Here is a 25,443-nt window from a genome sequence, read left to right as displayed (position 1 = left end):
AGCCGCACAGACAGTGATGCTTGACACTTGCCATCTGGATGGAACCTCTTGCTCCTGTGGCTCCAAGTCCCAGCTGCTGTAGTTCAGACAGAGCCCAAAACACGAGACACATTGAGTTTTAGTTATCAGGAATAAAGGAAAATGGTCCCTTATTAACTGAAAGGCTAGGGCTGGTCTCAGCCACAAGTCCTGTCCCCGGTGCTCTTGTTGGTAGATCCATCAGTGCATTCATGTGTATGTGTGTGCGTGCATGCGTGCATGTGTGCACAAGTGTGTGTGTGTATTGAGGTCTCAGGGTCTCACCTTCCACTGTGTTTGCCACAAGCTAGCTGGCCTGAAATGAAAGTTTCTAGGGACCCTCCTGTCTGTACCTTCTTCCTCACTTTAGGGGCTCTGGGATTAGAGACACACCATGTCACCACATCCGACCTTCACATGGGCTCTGAGGGTGCAAACTCAGGTCCTCATCTTGTGCAGCAAGCTCCTTAGCTCCGAGATGTCTCCTGAGTCCCATCAGTTCAAGCTTTTGCACAGTGATCTCTTGTGCTTCCTGGGATGCTGGGGCCTCACCAGACTGTGCAGTGACTGTGAACATTCGTCACTAGGCCACCAGATGAAGGGTCACTCAGGCATGGCCATTTGCATACAAGCACTAGTAAGAGACCTGTGAAGGGTGTTTGCTGCCAGGCATTGCTCTCCTTTGGGTGGTGGCAGAGGTCCGTGGTCTGAGCAGACATTAAGCTGTAAGTAACACTCAGACAGGGACTAACGTCTGTAGTGGCGAGAACCTCTCCTTTCAAAGCTCAACCAACAAACAAAAACCATGAGTTTCCCCCACTTAGAGGTGAGTGAATGTTCTAGAACGTCAGAGAAGCATTCCCTCACATTGCCAGGATGTTCCATGTGCTTGCGCTCCTCTGCCACGTGAGCACGCACGAGCACAGGAGATTCCGACAGCTTCACCACTGTGCTGTGAGGCTATGCTGTCACGGGTGCGGGACACGCTGCAGGTTAAGGGGAAGCAAGGCGGTGGCCTCAGAGGTGCTTTTGTGATCCTGTCCTGTAGAACTTGAGACAAGCTCAGGTCCTTCACTCTGACCTGCAGGGACTCTGCAAAAGCTGTGCGTTGCAAGGAACTGAGGGCAGTCTCCCTTCCTCCCCTGCCTTGCTGGGGCAATGTTCTAGAACCTTCTTGGGATGCTCACATGGTGGGATCCACCTCAAACTCAAGTAGCCAAGGCACACCCTCTGTTCTGCCTTCAGAGTTCACAGCAGGAAGGAGCCACACGCAGGCCCCACCTCAGTGGCCACCCAGGCTCCTGAAGAGGTCCAAAGTCTGGTTGCTCTCACACACAGAGTTTACTGGGTTCGCGCTCAGCCACTGTGGAGCTGGTAGAAAGGAGAGAGATGGATGGTCTTCCAGGAAGCAGGAGTAAAGGATCCCCGGCAGGGCAGTGGTCCGTAGCAATACAGCCCCTTACTGCCTCAGGCCACCCATGCAGAAGGGCAAGGCACAGTGACCTCTGTGCAGCAGTATCCCCTCTGCATGTCTACTTGCTCACGTGATTCTCCCCAGCACACCCGCCCTCTTGTCCTCTCCTGACCTTCTGTGGTCACTCCCTCCCAGCCTCTCTCTGACGCTGCTCACCCCTACCCACGACTTCATCTATCCCTTCTGTTTGTTCTTAGTCTAGTCTTTCCTCACCTGAGGCCTGGGTGGTCTACCCTTGTCTCCTGTACCACCCCCGGGGGCCTGGGCGGTCTACCCTTGGCTCCTGTACCACCCTCAGGAGCCTTAGCTACTTGGGATAGACACCCTGGAGGAGAGCCCCAGACTGCCGTCTGCCCCACCTCCTTTCTTTCACACTAAGTCATGTGGATCCGCTTCTGTCTCTACTAGAGTCTATTTTTAGATCTATTTTATATTCACAGCCACATTAAAGAGAAAGTGCTGAGATTTCTCAGTGCCCACCCACCCGTGTGTAACCTCCCACTCTGGAGAACATTGTCTTGACCACCGCTGGAGTCCAGGCATCCGGCTGTGAACGTCTTGGAGACTTTCTTGGGCCTGTAATTATCTGAGGCTCCCTCAGCCTGAAGGTTGTCGGCACATTCTCCACAGCTGATAAACCTCACTGACACCATGCTGTTCGTAATTCACACTGAGGTTCACACTTAGTGTGGGGCGCCCTGTAGGTTTGGACAAATGTGCAAACATGCCATGTCACATGCAAGTCAGTGTAGCGCAGAGCATCACGCTACCCCAGACATCTGCCCGCTGTAGAGGATCGTCCCTCTCTCGTCCCGCAGACCCGACCAGCCAGTGACCAACCAGTGATCATTTTTACTGCCCCGTGCCTCCTCTTTCTCTATGGTGTCAGAGTTAGCATTAAAAGTATTCTGGGTTGGTTCTGATCGTTCATGACATTGCAATGACATTTGCGACCTGCCACTGTTTGGCGGCTCACCCCTGTCAGCACAGAACAATATTCCATCCTTTGGATGCGCCACACATTTTCCATCCCCTCTGCCTTCGGGGAGGTGCTGGGTTTGGTTGCTTCCAATTTTTAGCAATTTTCTGCAAGCCCCCCTCAAGGAGGTTTCTGTGCAAATCACCCAGGAGCGTGGTCCTTGAGCACATGGGGAAGCACTGGCATGGTTCGTAACAAACTCTCCAAGAATCTTCTAGAGCAGGTACATTCCTGATGCTCCACACTCTAGTCAGTGTTGGAGGACATCAGCCCCCCCTCAGAGCCCCACCATCCCAGAGTGGGTGAGGCAGCTCTTCAGGGTCAAAGCAATTACAGTAAAGGTCTCGGCAAGTTATTTTGTTTGTTGTTTGTTTAGTTAGTTTGTTGACAGACTCATCATAAAACATATTTGGAGAGGCATTAGACCCCAAGTATCCAGCACACTTTGAAACCAGTCTATGAGTGCTGGCTCTCAGCCTTTGACTTCATAGCCGGGTTGAAGCAACTCACCCTCTGCCTTGTTTTCCTCCCTGTCAAGGGCAGTGTCTGCACCAGGATTGTAGGTGAACATGTAAAGCCCCCAGACACGGCAAGCCTTCAGGAGGCAGCTGCCCTTATCCTACATGATCACACCCTAGCAACCCAGAAGTGCACAGTGATGATGGCAGCAGGTGGCTTGTGATGGTTTGCACACGCTCCGCCCAGGGAGTGGCACTATTAGAAGGTGTGGCCTTGTAGGAGGAAGTGTGTCACTGTAGGGTGGGCTTAGGGACCCTCATACTAGCTGCCTGAGGATGCCCAGTATGTTCCTGACTGCCTTCAGAACAAGATGTAGAACTCTCAGCTCCTCCTGCACCATGCCTGCCTGGACGCTGCCATGCTCCTGCCTTGATGATAATGGACTGACCCTCTGAACCTGTGAGCCAGCCCCAATTAAATGTTGTCCTTAGAAGAGTTGCCTTGGTCATGGTGTCTGCTCACAGCAGTAATACCCTAACTAAGACACAGTATAATGAGGAGATGCAGAGCCCCAGTCCACTCCCCAGTAACCTTGGCTCCCTCCCTGTGTTCCTCTGCTCTAGTCAGTACTGAGCTGTCAGTTTCCTGAGCAATGAGGAGTTAGGTGAAAATGTCCCCAACATTTCCCTCTGTGCTACTCTCTATAGCATCTGAGACCAGACAGGGAGCCAGAGGGGACTCCAGGCTCTCACTGTAGAACACAGCCTCTACCTTTGCAGCATGAGATGTATGTGTTCTGGCATCATGGAGGTTCTCAGGGGGGATTTTTGGCTGTGTTTATTGTTATGACTGTACAGAGGGGTTGGAATCTAAGTGAGAATTTGAAGCATGCAGCATCGCCCTAGTCCTGTGTCTCTTCAACTTATACCTGAACCAGTGAGCCCAGCAAGTGTCATCTGTGATTAAAGAGCTCACTAATGACATGCTACTCCCAAATTAGGGATATGTGTGTTAGTTATGTGGAGTATGATGTCATAGTAACAGCACCAACAGAACCAATAGGCCATCTACAAGATTTTAAGCAGGATAAGAGATGAGATGGCCCAGGAGTGGACATCTGCGTTCACTGCCCAGCCCCCACCCCAGCACTGCTGTAGAGGCCCCTGCACTGCCGCAGTCACATGGGGAGCCCTGTGTGGGAACCAGAACACAGTGGGACCCTGTAGCTCACTGTCTTCAACCAGTCTATGTTACTGGGCACCTTGGCCATTCAAACTCCAAAGATGGCTTCTTCCATGGAAAGTGCTCCAAGATGCTCCATGAGTGTGCTGGACCCACTTTTTCCCAAGTGCCATGTGTTGGGCCCATCAAGTGTCAGAAACAGAGGCTCCTACAGTATTCTGAGGGCCCGGTAGCAGTCACGTTACGCTATCAACAGGAAACAGGTCTTCCGTGTCAGACTGGTGGAGACAACAGGCATAGAGCCCAGCACAGAGGGCCTGGAGACACTGGAGCGCACGCCCCTGCCTGGCCCTGGAGCTGGGAGGGTTCTCTGAGACACACTGAGGCCTGAGGACAGAAGCCTTTTCCCGAGGCCTCAGCACACTCCTGCCTCAGGTCGAGCTGCTTCTCTAGGAGTTCATGCGGATCAGCGTAGGCTGTTCACACGCCCCTGTGGCGCTCATCTTCCCTGGGGCAAGCTGAGCGGAGAGGGTGCTCGGACGGATGATGCTGGGGAGGAAGGGGGAGGCCGGAGCTGGGTTTTATCATCATGGTGTGTCCACTGAGTGCTGGATGCACACCAGACTCACACTGAAATTAACAGTTTTCTTCTCATCAAAGAAGTCTCTGTGCTCCCCAAAAGTCATCTCTCACCTGCCTCAGACACTAGCCGCTTGAAAGTAACTCCAGGGCTGGAGAGATGGCTCAGCGGTTAGAGCACTGTCTGCTCTTCCAGAGGTCCTGAGTTCAATTTCCAGCAACCACATGGTGGCTCACAGCCATCTGTGATGGGATCTGATGCCCACTTCTGGTGTGTCTGAAGACAGATACAGTGCACTCATATACACTGAATAAATATTTATTAAAAGAAATAGTAACTCCAAAAGCATTTAATCCTCTGATTTACTTACACAGGCTCATGGGGTCAAGGTCTGAAAGGCTTTCCAGCCAAGCTTAAGAAAACAGACTCTGTGTGCCCTGTCCTCACAGGACCGCGTGGAACCTTTGTAAATAACAAGGCACGGAGGAGTAAACATGGATGGCTAAATGTGACTTCCCCTTGAGTGACTGGAATGACTGTTGCTTACTCACCTGTATGCTCACCTGTGCACTCACATGTATACTCACCTACACTCACCTGTGCACTCACCTGTGCACTTACTCACATGTGCACTCACCTGTGCAATCACATGTGCATTCACCTGTACACTCACCTGTGCACTCACATGTACACTCATACTCACCTGCATGGACTCTGGAAAATGACAGCTCATCTTAGGAGGAGGTGAGGCTCCTCTGTGGATGAAGCCAGCTCTCCTGGCCTGGACCATGTCCCCAGAGCTCAGGAGGTATTTAATTCTCAAGGCTGCAGTGTTGAGAGGCCAGAACCTCTGAGAGGCATTTGGGTCACGGAGGCTCTGCCCTTGGGAAGGGCTCCCTGTGTTCCCTGCCTCCCTCCTCTCCTCCCCTTCCTCCCTCCTCCCTTCCTCTCCTCTCTCTCCTTCACCCCTTCCATCTCTCACTGAGAGGAACAGCAGGAAGGGCTGTTGTGTGTGGCAGGTTCTCAACCTTGGCGCTTCCAGATTCCAGAGCTGAGAGACATAAAGCCTGTTCTCTATAACTCACCTGTGCCCTGCATTTTGTTTTATCAACATCAAATGAGCTAAGATGCCCCAGAGTGTCCATGCCCTAGGGGGACAGGAGAGCTGAGGCTGTCCTTCACTGGTCCTGGCCTAAGTCCTGCTCTTTGCAGATCAAAGTCACGCAACTAAATTTCACCCCTTGGAGGCCCTGTTTGATCTGATTCTGTTTCTGAGTTTTGGACCAAGAAAAATCAATATAAAGATAAGCATCCTGCTCCGTTCACAGCTGAAGTCCATGCCCAGGGGTGCAACCATGGAAGCTGAGCCCTCACAGCCCCTCAGTTCTTCAGCCAGCAGGAAACTGTATCCCTCTGTCTGCCCTGAGTTCTGTTTTTCTTTCTTGAACCAAATTAAGCAGAAACGATTTATTCCTGTTTGTCAGAAGGGGGTGGTCCCTAAATCCTGTACTTGCTCAGCCTTCAGGCAACCCAGGTCCTGCCTGCTGGGTAACAGTCCCCATCTCAGCATGTGTGTGTGTGTGTGTGTGTGTGTGTGTGTGAGAGAGAGAGAGAGAGAGAGAGAGAGAGAGAGAGAGAGAGAGAGAGAGACCAAGAGAAAGAGAGAGAAACACCATAGGACAACTTATGTGTTCCTCCTTAGCCACCATCATCCACTTTGTGTTTTTGAGACAGTGTCCCTTACTGAACCTGGAGCTCGCTGCTTAGGTTAGGCTGCCTGGCCCAGGATCCACCATGCAGAGATGACAGGCACACACTACCATGCCCATCCCCTTTACGTGGATCCTCGGGGTCAAAGTCAGGCCTTCATGCCAACAAGGCTTTCAGCTCACCAGCTGAGCCCTCTGAAGGCCCAGCTCCTGCTCTGCCTGAGATGACCAAGCAAGCTCTGAGTTCAGCTCTGAGGGGAAGAGCTTCCTTCAAAGAGAACTAAATCACTGGACGCCCCCTCCTGTTCTAGGTTACAAGCCTAGTCTACCCCCAGCACTGCCATCAACCACGAGACTGAGAAGGTCTAACCTGGTCAGAGGATAGACTCCACCATCTGAGGCCAGCCACTGTGGCAGAGCCTGAGGTTCATGAGGACATTTCCAGTACCCCTTCTCCTCTGGGGCGCTCCTAAGTCAGGCCCACATAGCTCGGCAGAGTCTCCCTGCAGCGCCACGGTGAAGGGTCTCCTTCCGCTGGGCTGATACCCTACTCCACCATCGCCCCTTTAATTCAGCCTGGGCGAGGTCCAGGCCGATCAGGATGGTGATAAGCCACCTGCTCCTCACAGTACCCACAGTGGCAGCTGGGCCAGTCTCAGTGAGGAGCATGGAAGGTCTGTTGTCACGTGAGGAAATAGTCTGACCGTGCTCACCAGCCGGGAGGTGCTCCGGGGAGCACCAGAGCGTCTGACTGACCTTCAGCCACTTGTCAGGACAAGAACCTCAAAGCTTGCAGATGCCGTCGCTCCTTCCTCCCTGCCCCTCAGCCATTCCTTAGGGGTGGAGTCTCTCCTTTCTTCGAAAAGGGTATTTCTCAAAAGCTTTGAGCTTTGATCCGGTGGCATTCTTTAAGCTTGATCTTTTGATCTAATGTTTTGATTCTCTGCTCCTAACGGCTTGCCCTGGAGTCGCCTGAGTGTCCGGTGACAAGACAGATACTTTCAAAAGCAAAATCCAGGTGCAAATGTTGCCACCAAGTCCCCAACAAGGTACCATGATGTCACTTTTGAAAACTGGTAGGGACTTCATGCAGGATGTCTGCTCACTGTCTTGGTCTGTATAGAGATCAGTAAAGAGCATTTGCCAAGCACCGTGGGCTGAGGAGCTCCTCCCCCACCTCTTTCTCTTTGCTCTGGCTCCCCTGGAACGTGTGCCCCTGAGCAGAGCTGAGGAGCAGTGCGGAAGCAACCATAGCCTACTAAAAACCCGTGTTGTCCTACCCAGAATTGTTAGCAGGCAAAGACCTGAGCTCAGGGTATCCAAGCCATGTGGCTGTGACAGGGACAGCTTGTCATATGAGCCTTTGTTATCTGCTATCTCATGAGTAGCCCAGGGTTGAGCTGACCACACTGCTTATTATAAACCCTAGCAGTCCAGGAAAGCCGGTCGCTCTGATCCATGGGATTTTTTCTTCTGGGCCACTATTGCTGTAGCCGTGGGTTCTAGGCCAAGGCTTGACATTAATTTGGATTTGTTGATGGCAAAGATCTCATGAATAATTTAAATCAGGATTCAGAGGGTGCTACCAGCTTTCAAGAGTCAGTCCTTAGGCCTTTTAGGGAAGTTAATTAATCTTTATCTCTGGAAGAAAAAAACACAACCTCTGTGGTGGGGTTGTGTGCTGTTGTCCGTGTGTTTCTGCGTAACATTTATACCACAGGCTGACGCCGCCCAGGTAGCAGCTACAGGGCTACCTGGTTGGGCGGGGGAGTGGGATGTTATAAATTAACATTAGAGTTTCTGCATCTGGTTGAAATAGCCCAGAGGAGGGATGGAGCAGGTAGAGGAATTGACATGACACTAGACACTGACAATGACTGATAGTGGCCCCCAGGAGGTGACAAGCAAGCGTGCAAAGGCCACAGCAGACCCCCTGAGAGCAGAGGGTTGCTACGGCAACTGGGACTCAGGACACAGATGTGGACAGGAAGTGTGGGGTCTTCTGCTGCCCACTGAGCACCGAGCAGGACTCATGTACACCTGTGTGACACACCAGGGACTATGGACTGCATTCACAGGAAAAGTGTCCAAGTGCCCACCTAGAGCCAGGTCTCCTGGTGTCAAGTAGAACACACAGCACTTGTGGCCACTGATGGTGAGAAACTCACCCAGAGAAGCAGCAAGGCCCCAGAGAATCAGCATGTTTCCAGTGAGTCAGCTACACCCCCAAGTCAGGCAGTGCAAGAGGAGGAGTCATGAGCTAAGTCCTCATCAACAAGTGTCATTCAAGGTGGAGAAAGGAGCAAAACCAAGCCAGCAACCAACTAGGACTTCAGAACAGTCAGACACATGCTTTTAAAATAAGAACTTCCAGAAATAAAAACTATAGTGTTTGAGATGACAAACACACAGGTTGGGGACGCTGCAAATCAGACATCAAAAGAGAAGAAAGTAGAGAGCTTGAACAGTGTAAAAGCTAACCAGAAACAAGACACACAAAGTGCTCAGAATCTGTCCTGCTGCCTTTGCTGGGAGCTGGACCTCAGCTCTTACATTTGAACCCAAGTGCAAACTATACTGGACGGGCAGGGCCTGGGGCTGTTCTTCAGGGTTCCACTCTGTGGCTGTCAAGAAGGCTGACCTTTATTAACCCTGTGCCACTAAGGCGTGTGAAGGAACCATGGGACAGAAAGTCAGCCACCCCACATCCCCAGGAGCCCCACTTAGATGGAGAGAGAGTCCCCCTTCCTCCTGTGAGTGCTGGGACTCCATCTGTTACAGCCTGTCCTAGTCCCCCTCTGTGAGCACAGTTTCCCCAGCCTTGGCTCCGCCCACTGGAGGAGGCTAGGCTCAGGACAGCTTGTACACTTCTGTCCAAGTGTCTAGTGCTTCCCAAGAGGACATGTGGTTGACAGGCCACCAGGGGCTTACAGGTCCTGAGTCCAGATCCTAAGCCTGTCATGACAGGGACACCAGTATCCCCATCTCTCCCCCTACTTCTCCCCAGCTAGGTCCCCTTGAGGACCCAGCAAGCAAGGGCCAAAGGACACTGGTCAGTTCAGTGTCTCCACACCACTGTGGAGGTGAATATGCCCCCCACAGACGCCGAGCCTTTCTTCAGTTAGCAATGTGTGTATTGAGACCAATTTAACCCTTTCTCAGGAAGTTCTTTTCCTGGGTGGTCAGATGACCCCTATAAGCCTCCAGAGCCTCACACCCCACCACAGTTCCTTGTCTCCCTCAGTCACAGGCGATAGATATTCAGTCAGCTGACAGCTGCTCTTTTTCTCTGAGCTGAGAACCCCTCTTCTACAGGCAGCCTTCCTCAAAGGCACCCCAAAGAAAAGTCCTCCGTGTGTAGCGCTAAGGGAGGGAGGGTAAGTCTCACATAAGAGCTGTTCATTTGGGTCATCTGTCAGATATTTCTGAAGAGGCCGTAAGCATTTGATCAAGACCCTTGACCAAAATCACAGGAAGCATGGGAACTTTGGCAGCCTACTAGTCAGAACCAGGCTTGCATCCTGACTAATTGGTGCCTGACGGCTTTAATCATGTAAACCAAAAATATACTTGAATTCCAATTTTCCTTTCTAATTTCCTCCAAGTTTTGCTAATGGGAAGAAATGTCAATGCCCCTTAGAGACACGGACATTTAAGGTGACATTTGGAAAACAGAGCAGTGCCAGAGAGGACATGAGTCACTATGGGCTCACGTGGCTTCCCTGGCTCCTATTTTGGTGGCTGCCCAAGTATCTAGCCAGTTTCTGAGGCGGTCCCTGAGGTGGAGGTGAGCCTCATGGAGGTACCTGCCTCCTGCAGCTCCCAGGAAGCACCCAGGCCACTTCCTGGGCCTGTGCTTTGCTGCCTCTGGTTTCCTGTGGCTGTGCCTACCCACTGGCCTACATCAGCTCCTCACTGCTTCCCTGAATGAGGGTGGGGCCTGACCCATGCTGAGAAGGGCAAGACATGGGCTCAGCCTCCAGCTTGGCCACTGTGGCCTCCTCTCCCGTCCCTGACCCAGGGACTTCTATTCTGTATTAAAATCTCAACCATGTCTGGAGTTCTATACCTGCATTCTCCTCTAAGAAGGAGACCAGGCCCACCTACAATGTCCCCTCTGTCCCTTTCCTTGCTTGTGGATGGCATGCACTCCCTGTAGCAAAGATGTTTTTTTTTTCAAATTATGAGCAAAACCACCCACTGCTGGTCATAACTGGGGTCTGGTCACAGCAGTTGTCTGGTGTTATGTTTTTCAGAAGGCCAACAGCTCACTGAGGTGACACTTTTGTGATGTGCTGGGAAGTGGTCACTCACCAAAATGTTCATGTAGTGAGTCTGTTGGTAAGATTCTGAAAACTGTCAGTTAGCCGATGTCCTCTCTACCCAGAGTCGATCCAGCCACACTCCCCATCTTCAAATGCAAGCCCCGTGCCTGCCTGGTCCCAGCTGAAGAGTGCACGGAGCTACTCAGCAGCCGTGGAAATGGAGTTCTCTGCTTCTGCAGCATGAAGCACTCAGAGTCTCTACCCCTCCCCAGGGATTACTTAGCTGTTTAACCCCACAGGATATTTGCTGGTGTTTTTCTTAGTCAGTGTTCTATTACTGTGGAGAGACACCATCCCCACCACAACTTTTAAGATGAAACACGTGATTGGGACTGACTTACAGTTCAGAGGTTTAGTCTGTTATCATTGTGGGGCAGGCAGGCATGGCGCAGGAGAGGAAGCTGGGAATTCTACATCTAGATCTGCAGGGAAGAGACTGAGCCACTCAGCCTGGCTTGAGCTTCTTAGACCTCAAAGCTCACTCTGCCTCTGAATGGTACCAGTCTATGAGCCTGTAGGGCCATTTTCTTTCAAATCACCACAGTGACTTCACCCACAAAGCCCATGTCCATGTATGCATACAAAGTCACGCTGACCTCAGAGTCCTGATGACATTAGAACCCCTTAAGTCTGTTCACACTGCCCCCCTCACCCATGCAATGTGTCCTTCCTGCAGACCTTGGACTTGAGAACCTGACGTAGCTCCACTCAGCTCCCTCCCTCCACAAGCAAGTCCAGAGAGAAATGGCTACTAGGTTACTCTCTTCCTCTAAGTCCCCCCTCCTTACCCTCCCCACATACACATACATACACATATACATGCCTGACACAAGCATACACATATATACATGCATATATGTACATACACACATGCACAAATACATACACACATGCACAAATATATACACACACAAGCAGAAAGGTATATACATGTACACACATACATATGCATGACACATGCATTACACACATGTATATATATACATATACATATATATGCACACACATGCACAAATGTACAACACTCAGGCAAGCAGAAAGACATACACATACATGTTCACACACATACATACACACACATGACACATGCATACCTGCATACATACACATGAACACATACAAATATATACATACATACACAGACAAGCAGAAAGACATATCACTCACGTATCCACACATATCCCCTTGACTCTGAGCAGAGGCAATACCTTCCCTGTCTCAGGGCCAGCTTGCTACGATATTCTGGCCCAAGTACACACTGTCTACCCAGTAGCACCTCAGTTCTTCTGAGCCAAGTCCTCACACTTGCCAGGTCACATGATAGCTACTACCTGGAATGTTCTCTCTGGGCAGGAATTACTCCAAGCACATCCCACGGTCACCTGCTGTTGCCGTGGAGACCTTTGCTTTAGTTTCTAAGCACTTAGTGTAGTCTCTTGGCAAATGTGTACCTTGACCCCGTATCTCACTAGAATGTTCTCTGGGTAGACTTTAGTCTATGCCTAATCCCAGAAGAAGTCTACAGCCCTCATTTCTTGCCAATTAAACCAGTTCCTTCCCCTCACTTACTTTGGGCCTGGCTATTGTAGATCGTCCTATCAGGTCTAAGAGGTTTCCCAAACCAGCTCTCTTACACTGAACACTTTAAACACGCCCAAGTTTAATGGCTGGAAACAGATGTAATTATGAACAGTTTCCAAGCAATAAGGGCATTTTTACCTGCCCTGCGGGGAGCTGAGAGACCTGGTCAGCTTCAAGTGAAGAAGGAAGCAACTGTGGATAAATTCCATCTAGAAAATAATTTTTACTGGGAAGAGTAACATTGAGGCTCCCCATCTTACAGCCCATGGCTTCTGGTTGAGCAGATTCAGTGCAGACAGGAAGTAAAAGCAGGCGTCCAGTTAGGCTGGGCAGTGAGGCCAGGGGAGGCCAGGGCAGAAAGGGGAGGCTGAAGAGAAAGAGTGAAGATTTGCTAGCGTCAGTGCTGAGCTGAAACAAAGGCCGCTCTCCCCACTCTGCTGCCTGCAGCAGGTCTGCAGAGACATGGGGCAGGCTGTGTCCCTTGTCCCCTTTGACCCCAGAGCTAAGAGCTCTGTCTTAAGCTTTACCTTAAAATTTCTTACCCTCCCTTCTCACATGGCTCTACTTCGTGTCAGATCCCACAGATGGGAGAAAACACCATAGCTGTCATTCTGAGGCTAATTTACTTCACCCAACAGATGAGCCATTCACCCAGTCCCCCCCCACCAACTTTACCACCTCCTTCCTCTCAGCCTGAGCACCGCCCCGTCCTGTCACGTGTCCGCTGCGGTCTGGGCTGCTCCGTTGCCTGGCTGTCATGAACAGCAGCAGTAAGCAGGCCATGCCGGTTCCCTGCTGTGCAGACTTAGATCCCTGTGGGCTGCACCCAGGGCGGTTCCTCTGGAGTGTTAGTTCTCTCCTCGGGGCCACAGGGAACCTTTGCGCTGTAGGTTACGTCTCCTCTACAGACCTTGTTCTTTTTCTTCTTAAATTTTAATTTATGTCTATGGGTGGTGTGTGTGTGCGTGCATGTCTGTACAGTCCCCATAGAGGGGTGACATCAGGTGCCCAGGAGCCTTGGAACTTCCATCTGGTTGCTAGGAGTTGCTAGGAATCGAACCTGGGTCCTCTGGAAAGGTAGCCACTGTTGCAGTCTCTGCGGCCCTTGCCCATTTTCTAGCCGTTCTGATCAGGGTGAGATGGAATCCCGGTGTAGCTTTGAATTTCATTTCTCTTGGGAGTTTACAGCCAATAGGTATCGGCTGTTTGCATTTCCTCTTTTGAGGACTGCCTGTTTACTCTTTTTTTTTTTTTTTTTTTTTTTTTGTAAGATGTATTTATTGTTTGTATGTGAGTACACTGTAGCTGTCTTCAGACACACCAGAAGAGGGCATGGATCTCATTACAGATGGCTGTGAGCTGCCATGTGGTTGCTGGGAATTGAACTCAGGACCTCAGGAAGAAGCCCTTAATGTTGAGCCATCTCTCCGCCCCTACTCTTAACTCTTTTGTCTACATACTGAGCCAGTTGTGTGGTTTGAATAAGAATTGTCTCCATAAGCTCATCTGTTTGAATCCTCAGGAAGTCTTGTTGGAGTAGGTGTGGCCTTTTGGGAGGAAGTATGTCATTGGGGGTGGGCTTTAGAGTTTCAAACCCTCAAGCCAGGCGCAGAGGTTCCTCTCTTCCTGCCAATTGGTAGGGTGTCTGTCCAGACTCCACCATGATGATAGTGGCTTAAACCTCTGCAGCTATAAAGCAGCCCTAATTAAATGCTTTCCTTTGTAAGAGTTGCCATGGTGCCATGGTCATGGTGTCTCTTCACAGAGACTGAGCACTCACTCAGACATGGGTAAGAGTTGCCATGGTCATGGTGTCTCTTCACAGAGACTGAGCACTCACTCAGACATGGGTGATTTGCTTTTTGATGCACCTCCAGATTTGTTTCAGCTCATTTCCCTGTTTAGGGGCCTCCCATGCTTTTGTGTGGGAGATAAAAAGCTCTAAGTGAACTCTGGGGATCCTCCCATGCACCCTGCCCCCCAGTGCAGCTCAGCAAGACTGAAAATTCTCCATCCATCCGAGATGCATTCAGTCAGCATCCTGTGGGGGTCACGAGGCACACGGGAGCCTTACAGGGAGCTGTGTGGGCCAACAAGTGCTGAGACCTTCACAGCTGCCGGAGAAGCTTCTGGGAAGACCCAGAATGCACCCACAACACATGCTAGAAGGCAGGAGAGGGACTGGCCCATGCCATCACACCAGGTGGCTCTCTCGGATCCTACCTGGTGATGGTGGCAGAGAGAGGGCGACTGTGTCTTGAGAAGCATTTGAGAGAAACAACTTTGAAGACACATAAAGATGCAGCTGTGAAGACAGAGCAAGTAAGAGGCCGGCAAAAGGACTGAATACGAGATCTGTTTTTGAAATTTAACTCTGAAGTAGAGTTGTCATAGTTACTTGCTTGTTTTTACTTGTACCTGTGAGATCTGAAGCCAAAAGACTTAAAAATAATCCATGTGTGCTGTGTGTGTCTGGAACGAGTGCCACAGAGCACCTGGGCCACCTCTGGTGCATCCTGTCTCTTGGCACTGCCTAGGCCTGTCAGGGAGTCTCACGTGCCTCGGCTTCACTGACACTCAGATCCAGCAAAGATATTAACTCATAAACAAACACCTCAGCCAGGGACTGTGTACACACACACACACACACATGCACATCACACTCATACACACACATTCATATAATCTCTCTCACACACATTCATACACACTCACACACATATACATACGTACATATCAGACACACACTCACAGATACGTACATACCATACATACTCATACACGCATACTCTCACACATACACTTATTATACACTCACACACATTCATATGTCCTCATACACACACACACACATACACACCACATACACCTAGCTGGGTAGAAGCAGTTTTCCCCAAGCTCCATGATGGCTCCTAGGAATCATGTTCATTGACACAATTTCCTAAAGCCTGTGGAGATGGACAACATAGGCCATTCTGACAGACAGGCTTGGATCTGTCCCCGAATGGCCAGCAAGCCGGCCATTGGCTCTCACAGCCTAGGCTGCACACTGATGACCTTCGAGGTCCTGCCACGAGGCAGACCTGGGCTAGAGGGCCCAGGGTTGTCCCTCATGCTGGGCTGCTGTGTAAGAATCTGAAGTTGAGATCAGAGAAGCAGAACCTTCCATAGAGTCTGTACAGAGTCTGCCTTGCAGCTGTGAGCCCGTGAGGACCCGAGGACCAGTCTGTAGGATGGCAGTGTCTCTCGACATGTGTGTTATTTATTTCAAGTGTTCTGTGCTTGCTGAGTTTGATTTTTACTGCTGTCCACCCCTCTCGGGTCCATGTGCTCTTTTTGTTCTAGAGCTTCCAGGTGTGCTGTTAAGTCACGAGTATGAGATCTCACTCATTTCTTCCTGTAGGCATGTAGTGGTATCAACTTTCCTCTTAGCACTGTTTTCATGTTGTATATTCATTTCACTGAATCCTAGGACATCTTTGTAAAAAGCATTACTGAAGCTTAAATCGCACATCAAACCTCACACATTAAGTGTGGGAGACTTCAACATCCCACTCTCAGCACTGCCTGGCCATGGACGTCATAGACCTTGAGGTAGTATCTCTGATGTTGTGGTGTATTTCTCGTATGAAGGATAGATCCTAGTTTTGCATCTATTCTGTTAGCCTGTGTCCTTTTATTGGGGAATTGAGTCCACTGACGTTGAGGGTTATTAATGACCAATGATAATTCCTGGTATGTGTTCGCACATGTATTTTACTTCTTTTGGTTTTGCTGGTGTGAACGTATTTCCTTTGTTTTCTTGCGTGTACTTGGAGGTTAAGTTAGGGTTAGGGTTAGCTTTGGGCTGGCTTTGTGGATAGATTTGTTTAATTTGGTTTTGTCATGGAGTATCTTGCTTTTTTTCCCCTCTGGTGACTGAAAAGTCAGGGCTGGTATTTGTGATCTCTTAGAGTCTGCAAAATATGTGCTCAGTCTCTTCTGGCTTTCAGAGTCTCTGTTGAGGAGTTGGGTATAATTCTAATAGTCTGACCTTTATATATTACTTGGCCTTTTCTCTTGTAGACTTTAGTATTCTCTCTTTGTTGGATATTTAGTTTTGATTATTATGTGGCAAGATTTTCTTTTCTAGTCCAACCTATTTGGTATTCTGCAAGCTTCTTTGTATATTTATAGGTATTCTCTTATTTAGATTAGGAAATTTTTCTTCTATGATTTTGCTGAAAATAGTTTCTGGGCCTTTGAGCTGGGACTCTTATTCCTTCCTTGATTCCTATTATTCTTGGGTTAGGTCTTTTTATTGTATCTGTAACTTTTACATTTAACATTTTCTTTGACTAATGTATCAAGTTCTTCAATCATATTTTCTATGCCTCAGATTCTCTCTTCCATTTCCTGTATTCTGTTGGTGTCTGCAGTTCTGATTCTCTTACCTGGGGTTTCCCTCTCCAGGATCCCCCCAGTTTGTGTTTTCTTTAATGCTCTCCCTCCCTTTTCGGTCCCTAACAGTTTTATTCCTTTACCTGTTTGATTGTGTTTTCCTGTTTCTTTAAGCGATTCATTAATTTCCTGTTTAATGCCCTCTATCATCTTCGAAAGATTGGATTTAAGGTCATTTTCCTGTGTGTCAGTGGTGTTGGAATACCCCAGGCCTTGCTGTAGTAAGATAGCTGGGCTCTGGTGGTGCCATGTTCCCCCGGCTGTCATGTTCTTGTGCTCCAGTTGTCTGGGTTTGGGGTTATTATAGGTTCAGGTTCAGGTTCAGAGTTTATCTTTGTTAAATGGCAGCTGTTATTTTCATGCCCCCTCCCAGTTTTCTTTCTTTTCTGGCCCAAGTGGCCTGGGGTTCTGGTGACCAGTGAGTAGGCAATCCCTTCTGGACTTTGTGACCTGTGTGAACTCTAGGGATTTAGGTACCAACCTCTGGGGTCCCAAGAACCTATGTGGCTTCCAGAAAAGCAGAGGTCTTCCGCTGAAGCTGTGGGTCAAAATATGTAGCCCAGAGAATGTGGTACATTTTATGGCTGTTGGGTATGTTTTAAGGGGAGTGCTGGGCAGACTGGGGTCTTCTTACCTGCGATCCCTGGTGCTGGCATGGTTCCAGGAAAGTAGGCAGCGTTGTAGGCCAGATTATAGAGCCTAGGAGATGCGGTACAGTTTACAGCTGTTTGAGTGTGCTTTAAGGGAGTTGGCAAGCATAAAGCAGGATCTTGCTTGGGGTTGGTGGTCCTGGAATGGCCTCTGGGAAAATAGCTGAATTTGTAGGACTATACATCTTTTGTCTCTTCTAGCTTTAGTGGTAGCATTGAGATTATAAAATACATTGCACAGGAGGCTGGAGAAATGGCTCAACGGTTAAGGGTCTTCTATTCTCTCCCAGGGGACTGCTGTCCAGTTCCCAGCACCCAGAATGTGTGGCTAGACACCTGAAATGTCAGTCCAAGGAGACCCAATGCCATCTTCGGCCTCTACCGGCACCAGCGCCCATGAACTGGCTGACCTTGAACTCCTCACATTCTTGTCTGTGTCTCCACGGTGTGATAACAGGCCAGTGCCACATGCCTGGCTTGGTTATGGGGTATCTGGGAAAGTGTCTAATTGCATGCAGCTGGATTTCTCACCTTTGCACACTTTTTCTCCATCCTTACTCTGCAGCTCCAACAGGACAAACCTGTTACAAACCTGCACTGTCAAAGGTTTGCTCACGTGGAAGTTCTTTCCTATTTGCTCCAACTGATGTTCTGTCCAACTTCATTGACCTTTCATTTTACTATTGACACAATCCTGTTGTGTTTTCTTTCATTACAAGTATCTATTATTGTGTTTGTGCATGTGTACACATGTGTGCTCCTTTATATGTGTGTACATTTGTATGCCTGCACACGTGTGACCATCTGTGGAAATTCGTTCTCTGCCACCATTGGTTCCTCCTATATCCTGTTTCTACAGTGTCAGTGATTGGTCAGTTCAGTTTTGGTCAGAGGATATTTGTATGCTATTTTCACATTTCATTCTGGTTAATTCGGTTCTATCTGGTTGGAAACCCACTAGCAATGCTAATATTTTTTTTTTTTGTTTAAGCAGTAGAAATTGCTCTGTAGCTTCAGCCAGGAGTTGAGACTCCAGCTTCAGATCTAGTTCAAAGGTTCCCAAGTGCTGTGGGACTCTACTTGGTATGTCCCTGCCTTGCCCTGGGGCTCAGGTTGGGATTTGAGACTTCAAGGTCTTCACTATACTGTCAGATCATCCCATGTCTGCACAGTGAGGTGGGGTGAGCCAGGCATGTGTATATGGTTCTGAGGGTTTACATTCCTTAGGTCTCCCATTTTTTTTTTTTTCAATAAAAAACAAATATCACTTATTTATGTATTAAATTTAGTTTGCTTATATTTTAACTTATTTTTACATCCTGCTCATCACCCAATTTCTGGTCACCGCCTCCCAAAATCCTTCCTCTGTCTACGGCTCCCATTTTCTGTCTGCTGTGACGCTGTCTATGTGAAGTTGCCAAAAGCCATTGGAGCAGAGGACGGAGCTTCAACTGTGGGCTCTAGTTAGTAGTGGCTTCACCACCACCGAAGGGCCATGGGTCTGTGGTTTTGGCCAAACCAGATAGGAAGCTAAGGAGTAAGAAACCCTGTACACCCTGGGAGCTTAGGAACTTTCTGCTCCCCGTGTCTCCTGGACGTCTCTGTCCATTTCTCGGAGTAGATTCCTGGAGCTGGGGTTTTCAGCACAGGCAGACACACTGCGACTCAGGTGTTTGTGACCTTCTGCCCAGACCTGCCTGCTGTTCTTGACTTGAGCTTGAGAGCCACACATACTGCCTGGACTGGCATCTCTGCTCAGGAGAGCCCCATATCTCATTGTTTTCCCGTAAGCTCAAGAAAATTGTAATATTTCTTTATTGAGAATTTCATAGATCCATACAATAAATACAAACACTTTTACATCCACCTCCATCCAACTTCTCCCAATACGGCCCCTCGCTCAACTCTGTCCTTTAAAAAACTATTCGGTCAAGTTAATGCTGTCCATGTATGCTCAGGTGTGAGGTCATTCACTGTTCACTGGACACAGAGAATGCTTCTCCCCACCACAGCAGATGTGGAGCCCAGAGCACCTCCCCTCTGCCTTGACCTTTTCCAGGTGGCAGCTACTGAGAGTTGATGATGCAGTAGCCACATCCTGCCCTAAAGACAGCAAGCGTGTCACAGCCCTCTCCACCCTTGTCTTCACACCCTTCCTGCCTCCTCTTTCAAGACACTCCCTGAACCTTGAGTGAGGGGACCTCAGCACTCTGACTAGTTGTCTCTATTAATGACTGCACATTGTGGAAAGCAGCGTCCTGGGGCAGACCGTGGAGGTCCACTCTCTGGGTCACTTAGTTGTCCCCACAGCTTCCCATGTGTTTCCTAAGCAGGCTGTGGGTGAAGGTCATTTCACTTCAGCTTACGGATGACGTCCCAAAGCACAGCCTCTGTGTACCCTCTGCATGCTTCACATGTGTACGCAGCCCTCGCGAGGGGCTAAGAGCAGCGAGTGTGGACCTAGACATGGCATGCAGTGTGCCTGTGCTACAGCAGCTCCGTCGGGGAGCTGCAGCTGCCATTTTCAGACAGTCTTTCTGTGCAGTTCTGTAAGTAACCACAGTTCATGGCAGTCAAACCGACAGCTGGTTTCTGGCACACCAGGAAGAGGAAGAGGGTCTCAGTGGAGGTGCACACCCAGCCATGTATATTTCAGGATCCGTGCAGCCCTCAGGCTCATCCTGAATACGAGACGCTAATCCTCTCGTAGTCACCAAGATCAAGGGAAAGTCTTGGAATTGTTGAGTAGTGACAGTGACCCGAGGGTCAGGAGCAAGGCAAGCAGACTTTGTGGGGTTCATTATCCTCCAGTGTTACCTAGAACATACTAAATACTTACCTCCCAAAGTAACTATGGACCACTGAATGGGCCTGAGCCTCCTCTAACAGCAACCAACAGAAGCCGTTCTTTCATTTCAGGTAACATCCAATGACAAGCTCCTGGAAAGCCTAAAGAACACCGGCAGCCTTCTGCAGGCCCTGGAGCGCTTGGCTCCAGCTCACAGGTATGAGGAGCCAAATAACTGCTCAGGTCAGAACCATTTTTGCCCCTTCCCCCATCCTAACATTTCAGGGCCAATATCTTGTGGCCTGTCACTTTACACTGGACTCCTCCCATTGAGGAAGGAACACATGTCTGATGGGGGAAGACTGCGAGTCAGCAGAGGCAGTCACTAGGCTGTCTTCCTTAGCCCTTCTTTAGGGGAAATCTAACACCCAGCAGCTGACGGTGTGGGGATAGCCTCACCTCCCACCCCTCACTGGACTGTCTGCTGAGAACATCTGAGTGAGGCCTATGGCCTGGAGGTCACACAAGAGTTGCACTGCACACTGAAGGCAGACATGGTGTTTCAGTGGTGAGGATACGAGGTGAAGCAATACTTGAGTGACAGGTACCCAATTTGGAAAGCAGGGCTATGGCTGACAACCCCGCCTGTCAGGCAGTTCAGTGCTGCAGCCTGGCCAGGATGAGGCTTGGTGAGCAGAGTCCAGAGATGGCTCTGGTCCCTGCCCTGGGGTAGTCACTTCTAAAGGGAGCCCAACGTCCACTGGTATCTGGCATTGTCTGGGGTTTGGTAGCCATCTGAAGGAAGCTATGACCATGGCCCTGTGCAGCAGCTCACATCCAATCCTGAGGCAGGAAGAGGCTGGCTTGGATGGCACTGTCCGTCTTATCTGCTGGGACCCGTGGTGTAAGGCAGAGGCCAGGAGCAGTCACCAGTGCTGACCAGTACACAAGGTGGCTGGACCACTGAACATGGAGGTGGTCAGCCAGCTCCTGAAACCCTTCCTGCCAGCCAGTTTGCCTTGAGACCAAAGCTTATTTTTGTGCTGGACTTAAATTTGGATCAAATGTGTCCAAAGGAGGCTTAACGTTCTGCAAGGCTATGTCCTTTCCACCCACACCCAGGACACAGGCAAACCTCGCCTCATCTCTCTGGGTTTGTTCAGATATCCCCACCTGCAGAGGCCGGATGAGTGGGTGGCACTGCTCTGCTTCAGACTGCCCTGCCAGGAACTCAGGCTGCCTCCAACCATGCCAGCCCTTCTGGGGCTTTGGTGGGCAGCATGGCCCCACAGGACTGGCCTGGGCTCTGCCAGAAGCAGGCCAAGTTCAAAGACATTCCACCACCCCTTAGGGCCTTTGATGCACAGAACAGGAGCCCGGTTCACTAGACTGCAGCTTTTAAGCGGCACCCCACCCACCTGATTATGAGCTAAGAGCTATTTCCTTGCCTTTGCCGGTGCCACCCAAGGTCTAACCTTCTCTCCAGGGAGCTGGCGAGCGTCAAGCTTTCCTTTGTTCCTAGCCAGGTTTACATGTGTTTCTATTTTAAGCTCCTAATTGCCCATTTGCAGTCTCTGAGCACTATCCCATGGTACATGGTGGTGAGAGCCCACACTGGACAGGAGCTAGCGGTGCAGAGCAAAAAGGAGTTAGAGTGTGTGTGGAGAGGTGTAGGAACCGGGGGCTGGGCAGGCTATACCTGTCCACCAGTCTCAAATGGCAATTGGTGCCCAAGGTGTGAGGCTGAGGTACAGCTGAGAGGTATTGGCCCAGCCAGGGGCTTTGGGAATGGGGCTCTCAGCCCTCTCAAAGGAGAGGTTTGACCCCACACACCTTACCCACCACTTTGCTCTTCCACAGCTCACCTGTCGACACTGTCGTGGCTTCCTTGGCCCTGGAACTCCTCCAGGCTGTTGGGCATTAGAAAAGGCCATCCTGTGACTCCCATCTGCTGCAGTGTGGTCAGACACTACAGTCCTTTCTCACCAGCCTCAAGTGGAGCTAATAAAATTGATAGGCCAGAACCTGATGCCTCAAGCCCTCTCACTGACTGAGATGACTAACCTATTCCTCCCTATGTGGAGGTCAAGCGGCCTCTACTCAGTGAGCCGCAGCCCTTAGCAGTAGCTAAGGAGCAGACTTGTCTAAGCCCCACTTTCCTCTGCTGTTACATGGCTACTTCCTTTTCAAAGACAGAGAATTTCAGGAATCCTAGGGAGGCCTGGGTGCAACTCGTGCACAGCCAGTTCAGTTTGCACACAGGAGTGCAAGACACTAGAGTCTAGCAGTTGTGGAGATGCTGGTGTCAGGGCAGATCTGCTTCTCCCAACTGCCTCTCATCCCTTACAATCGCTGCCACCAAAGGATGTGTGGGGCAGGCCTTCTGAGCCAGCCCTGGACTGGAGGCCTCTGGGACTTCTTCAGACCAGGTTTCTGGCCCATCTGCTACTCCCTCAAGAGAACAGACATAGGCAGGCATTCAATACTCCAGGATGTCTCTGAGGTGTGCACACCTGGCAGCTAGCCAAGGCTGGGCAGGCAAAGGACCCTGTCTGTCATCTGAGAGCTTGCCTACCAGCACCCACTTAGCCTCATGATGAAAATGGCCATACCGTGCCTGACACATCATGGTCTAGGTAGACTCAGGCTCCTCCGTCCTGAACAGGACTCGGATGGGCTGACACAGAAGCACTAAGGATGTCATGCAGCAGGAGTGGTGTCACCAGGCTGTGCCCAAGTGGACCTGGCCAAGTGTTCTAAGGGAACAGGTTCAGGTCTTACCTCCCCTCCCTCTGTCCAGTGCTAGAGTTCTGGGATCTTGCTGGGAACTGCTTCAAAGCAATGGGACATTCCTCTTCCTCTCCCCTTTTCAGAAGAACATAGAGCAATCTAAACCAGGAAGGCTTTAACATTCCAGAATATTCTGTCAGGTGGCTTGTTGACAGGCAAGAGGCCTGGCAGCCACCACCACGCACACCTCCCATCCCCCAGTTCTCCCACTTAATGTGATAGGGTCTGCTTCCCAAGCTTACAAACTATGGTGAGGACTTGTTAAGTGAGCACTGGCTAGTGGGAGGAGGCAAGCACAGCTCCTCCCTCAAGAAAACCCACAGACTTAGCTGGCCCCTGTCCTGAGCTCTATGATTCTGGTAGTGGCAGTCCAGCTGCCACTAAACACACCAGTCACAGAAGCGGAGCACCAGACAAGTGGCAGGCCCTACAGCTCAAGCCTTTACCCTAATCCACAACCTAAAGAGGGGCTGGTTGTGCTGCCCCTCAGGAAGTGGCAGTCAGTAATGGCCTCAGCTGTCCTGAGGATCTAGGAAGCTGTGGTGGTCGGTCTACAAGCTCTTCACATGTGTCCATCTTTTGTTTTCTGCATGCACTCACAAGACTCCTGGGACACTGGGCTGACACTTCCTGTTCTCTGGTCCAGCCCGCCCAGTCCCAGCCAGAACACAAATGGTCATGACCACTTTCCCCAGACACTGAAAAATTATAGTGTACAAACATCTCCCTGATACCTGACGTGGGTGCAGACAAGACCAGCCACAGCCCATGTGGCTTCAGCTGTGGCAACCTCAGCCTCACCCACGCCCAAGGCAGCACAAGGGAAAGGAACGTTGGGGTCCCAGTGGTAGAAGACATGACTAGCAGTTTTAACCTAGAGGCAACAGGCCCAGAGACAGACACTACTAAACCTTGCGCAGCAGCAGGTGGCCCGTCACCCCTGGTCTCTGTGCTTCAGATTTTTTCTCAACTTGGCCATGCTGGATTCTCTTCTAATGAAGGCTCACCAAATGGTCATGTGACAGCTTGCTTAGCTGTTGGGAGTTGCTATTCCCACAGTGTTGCCTTTGACAGCACCTCAAGCTCTTGAGACTATCTAGCTTACAGTCTGCTGGCCCTACCCTAATGGACTGGGTGTGGTTCCTGCTGTTCACTTAGATCTCTTGTTCCCAGCCTGAGAAGTTTGCGCTTCTCCTTGAGTGCTCGTGTGAAGTCCAGGGCACTTCTCTCTGGGGTCAGCTGCCTTCCACCCCGTTGTCCTTTTAAAAAACCCCACTTTCACCTGCTGGGTACGACTGCTGTGTATGGAAGGGGAAGTTGGTTTCCCCTCAGCTACCTGAACTGCTGAGCCATCTCACCAACCTGAGGCAGGGTCTCTTGATTCTGCTGCTGGGCTCCACACTCTAGGCAGTTCTTCCACCACATCTGGCTTTTGAAAAACAGAGGTCCAGAGCTCCAACCAGGGTGGCCAGGCTTTTACCTGCTGAGCCAGTCCTCTCTGGGGCTGCTTGCTTGGCCTCACCACTGACCGCAGAGACTGTTACTTCCTGTGTCAGGTTGAATTAGGAGAATGGCAGACCTCATCGCACACGGACTTGGAGAGAAAAATGCTGCCTTTCCTGTTTCCCCACTTTATAGTCACACTACTTTCCAGAGGCAGTGTGGTGAACTCTAGAGAGCTGACAGCCATCAGGACTGTCACATCAAGAGCAGCTGCTTATCTCGCCAGCACCTTTCACTATCAGGACCCAGATCAAAGCATCTGCCTCATCGGTGCCTGGTTCCCTTCGGCATGGCAGCAGCTGCAGGAGTCAGGTGTCTAGCTCCCTCTGGAAAGCTCTATCTTCCTTTCACCTGCACGTCAGAATCGGGGGCACAGCTGTTTAGGAGCTCCCTCCCACCTACAGAAATGTGGGTGCCTGCCAGCATCCTGACCTACTGAGTGTGCTAAAGTGGTGCTATTAAGTATGGTGCTTGCTTTCCCACAAACCACCACTGCCTGTGAGCTGTGCCTGCCTCTCAGACAGCACCCATGTGCATTCTGTCCCTTTGCCACCTCTGCAGTCAGGACTTGACTCTGTCATCCTTGTGCTTCTAGGTACATACCAGAACTACTGTTTGTTATCCTCTGTGTGGTCCCTCACAGAAAGGCTGGCTGCAGTAAAGCTCTACCCACCCATTAACCTGACCCAAATCCCTCTGGACCAGTGGGGTATCTCTGAGGACTTCCACACAGGGCTCTCTTCCTCCTGTGAATTAGAATTCCATGTGGCTCTAACAGGCACAATCTTAAAACCCAGGAAACTAAATAGCTCTAAAGCACAACACACTCTCACTTTTCAGAAGACCCAACCACAAGTTGTAACAGGTCTGTGTAGGAAATGTACAAACCCTACCTGACAGACCCACCACCAAAATGACAGATTGTGTGGCCGGCCACAGGGAAGGCAGCCTATTCTGATCACCAT

At 50.3% G+C, this 25,443-nt stretch overlaps 1 protein-coding gene across 1 annotated transcript in view; it reads left to right on the top strand.

The window, feature by feature from the left end:
* Window positions 1–22,109, top strand: part of ULK4 (unc-51 like kinase 4) — a gene marked incomplete at both ends in the record, with an annotated part of 259,342 nt that extends 237,233 nt beyond the window's left edge. Inside the window, 2 exons of the mRNA XM_080934211.1 lie at window positions 20,317–20,402; window positions 22,046–22,109. Coding sequence (XP_080790337.1) covers window positions 20,317–20,402; window positions 22,046–22,109 — 150 coding nt within the window. The remainder of the gene's footprint in view (window positions 1–20,316; window positions 20,403–22,045) is intronic.
* Between the last annotated feature and the right edge of the window lie 3,334 nt (window positions 22,110–25,443).

Source organism: Micromys minutus (genome assembly GCF_963924665.1).
Source record: "Micromys minutus genome assembly, chromosome: 21".
Classification (NCBI taxonomy): domain Eukaryota; kingdom Metazoa; phylum Chordata; class Mammalia; order Rodentia; family Muridae; genus Micromys; species Micromys minutus.
Note: the sequence above shows the minus strand (reverse complement) of the source record. Positions and strands in the feature narration are given on the sequence as shown.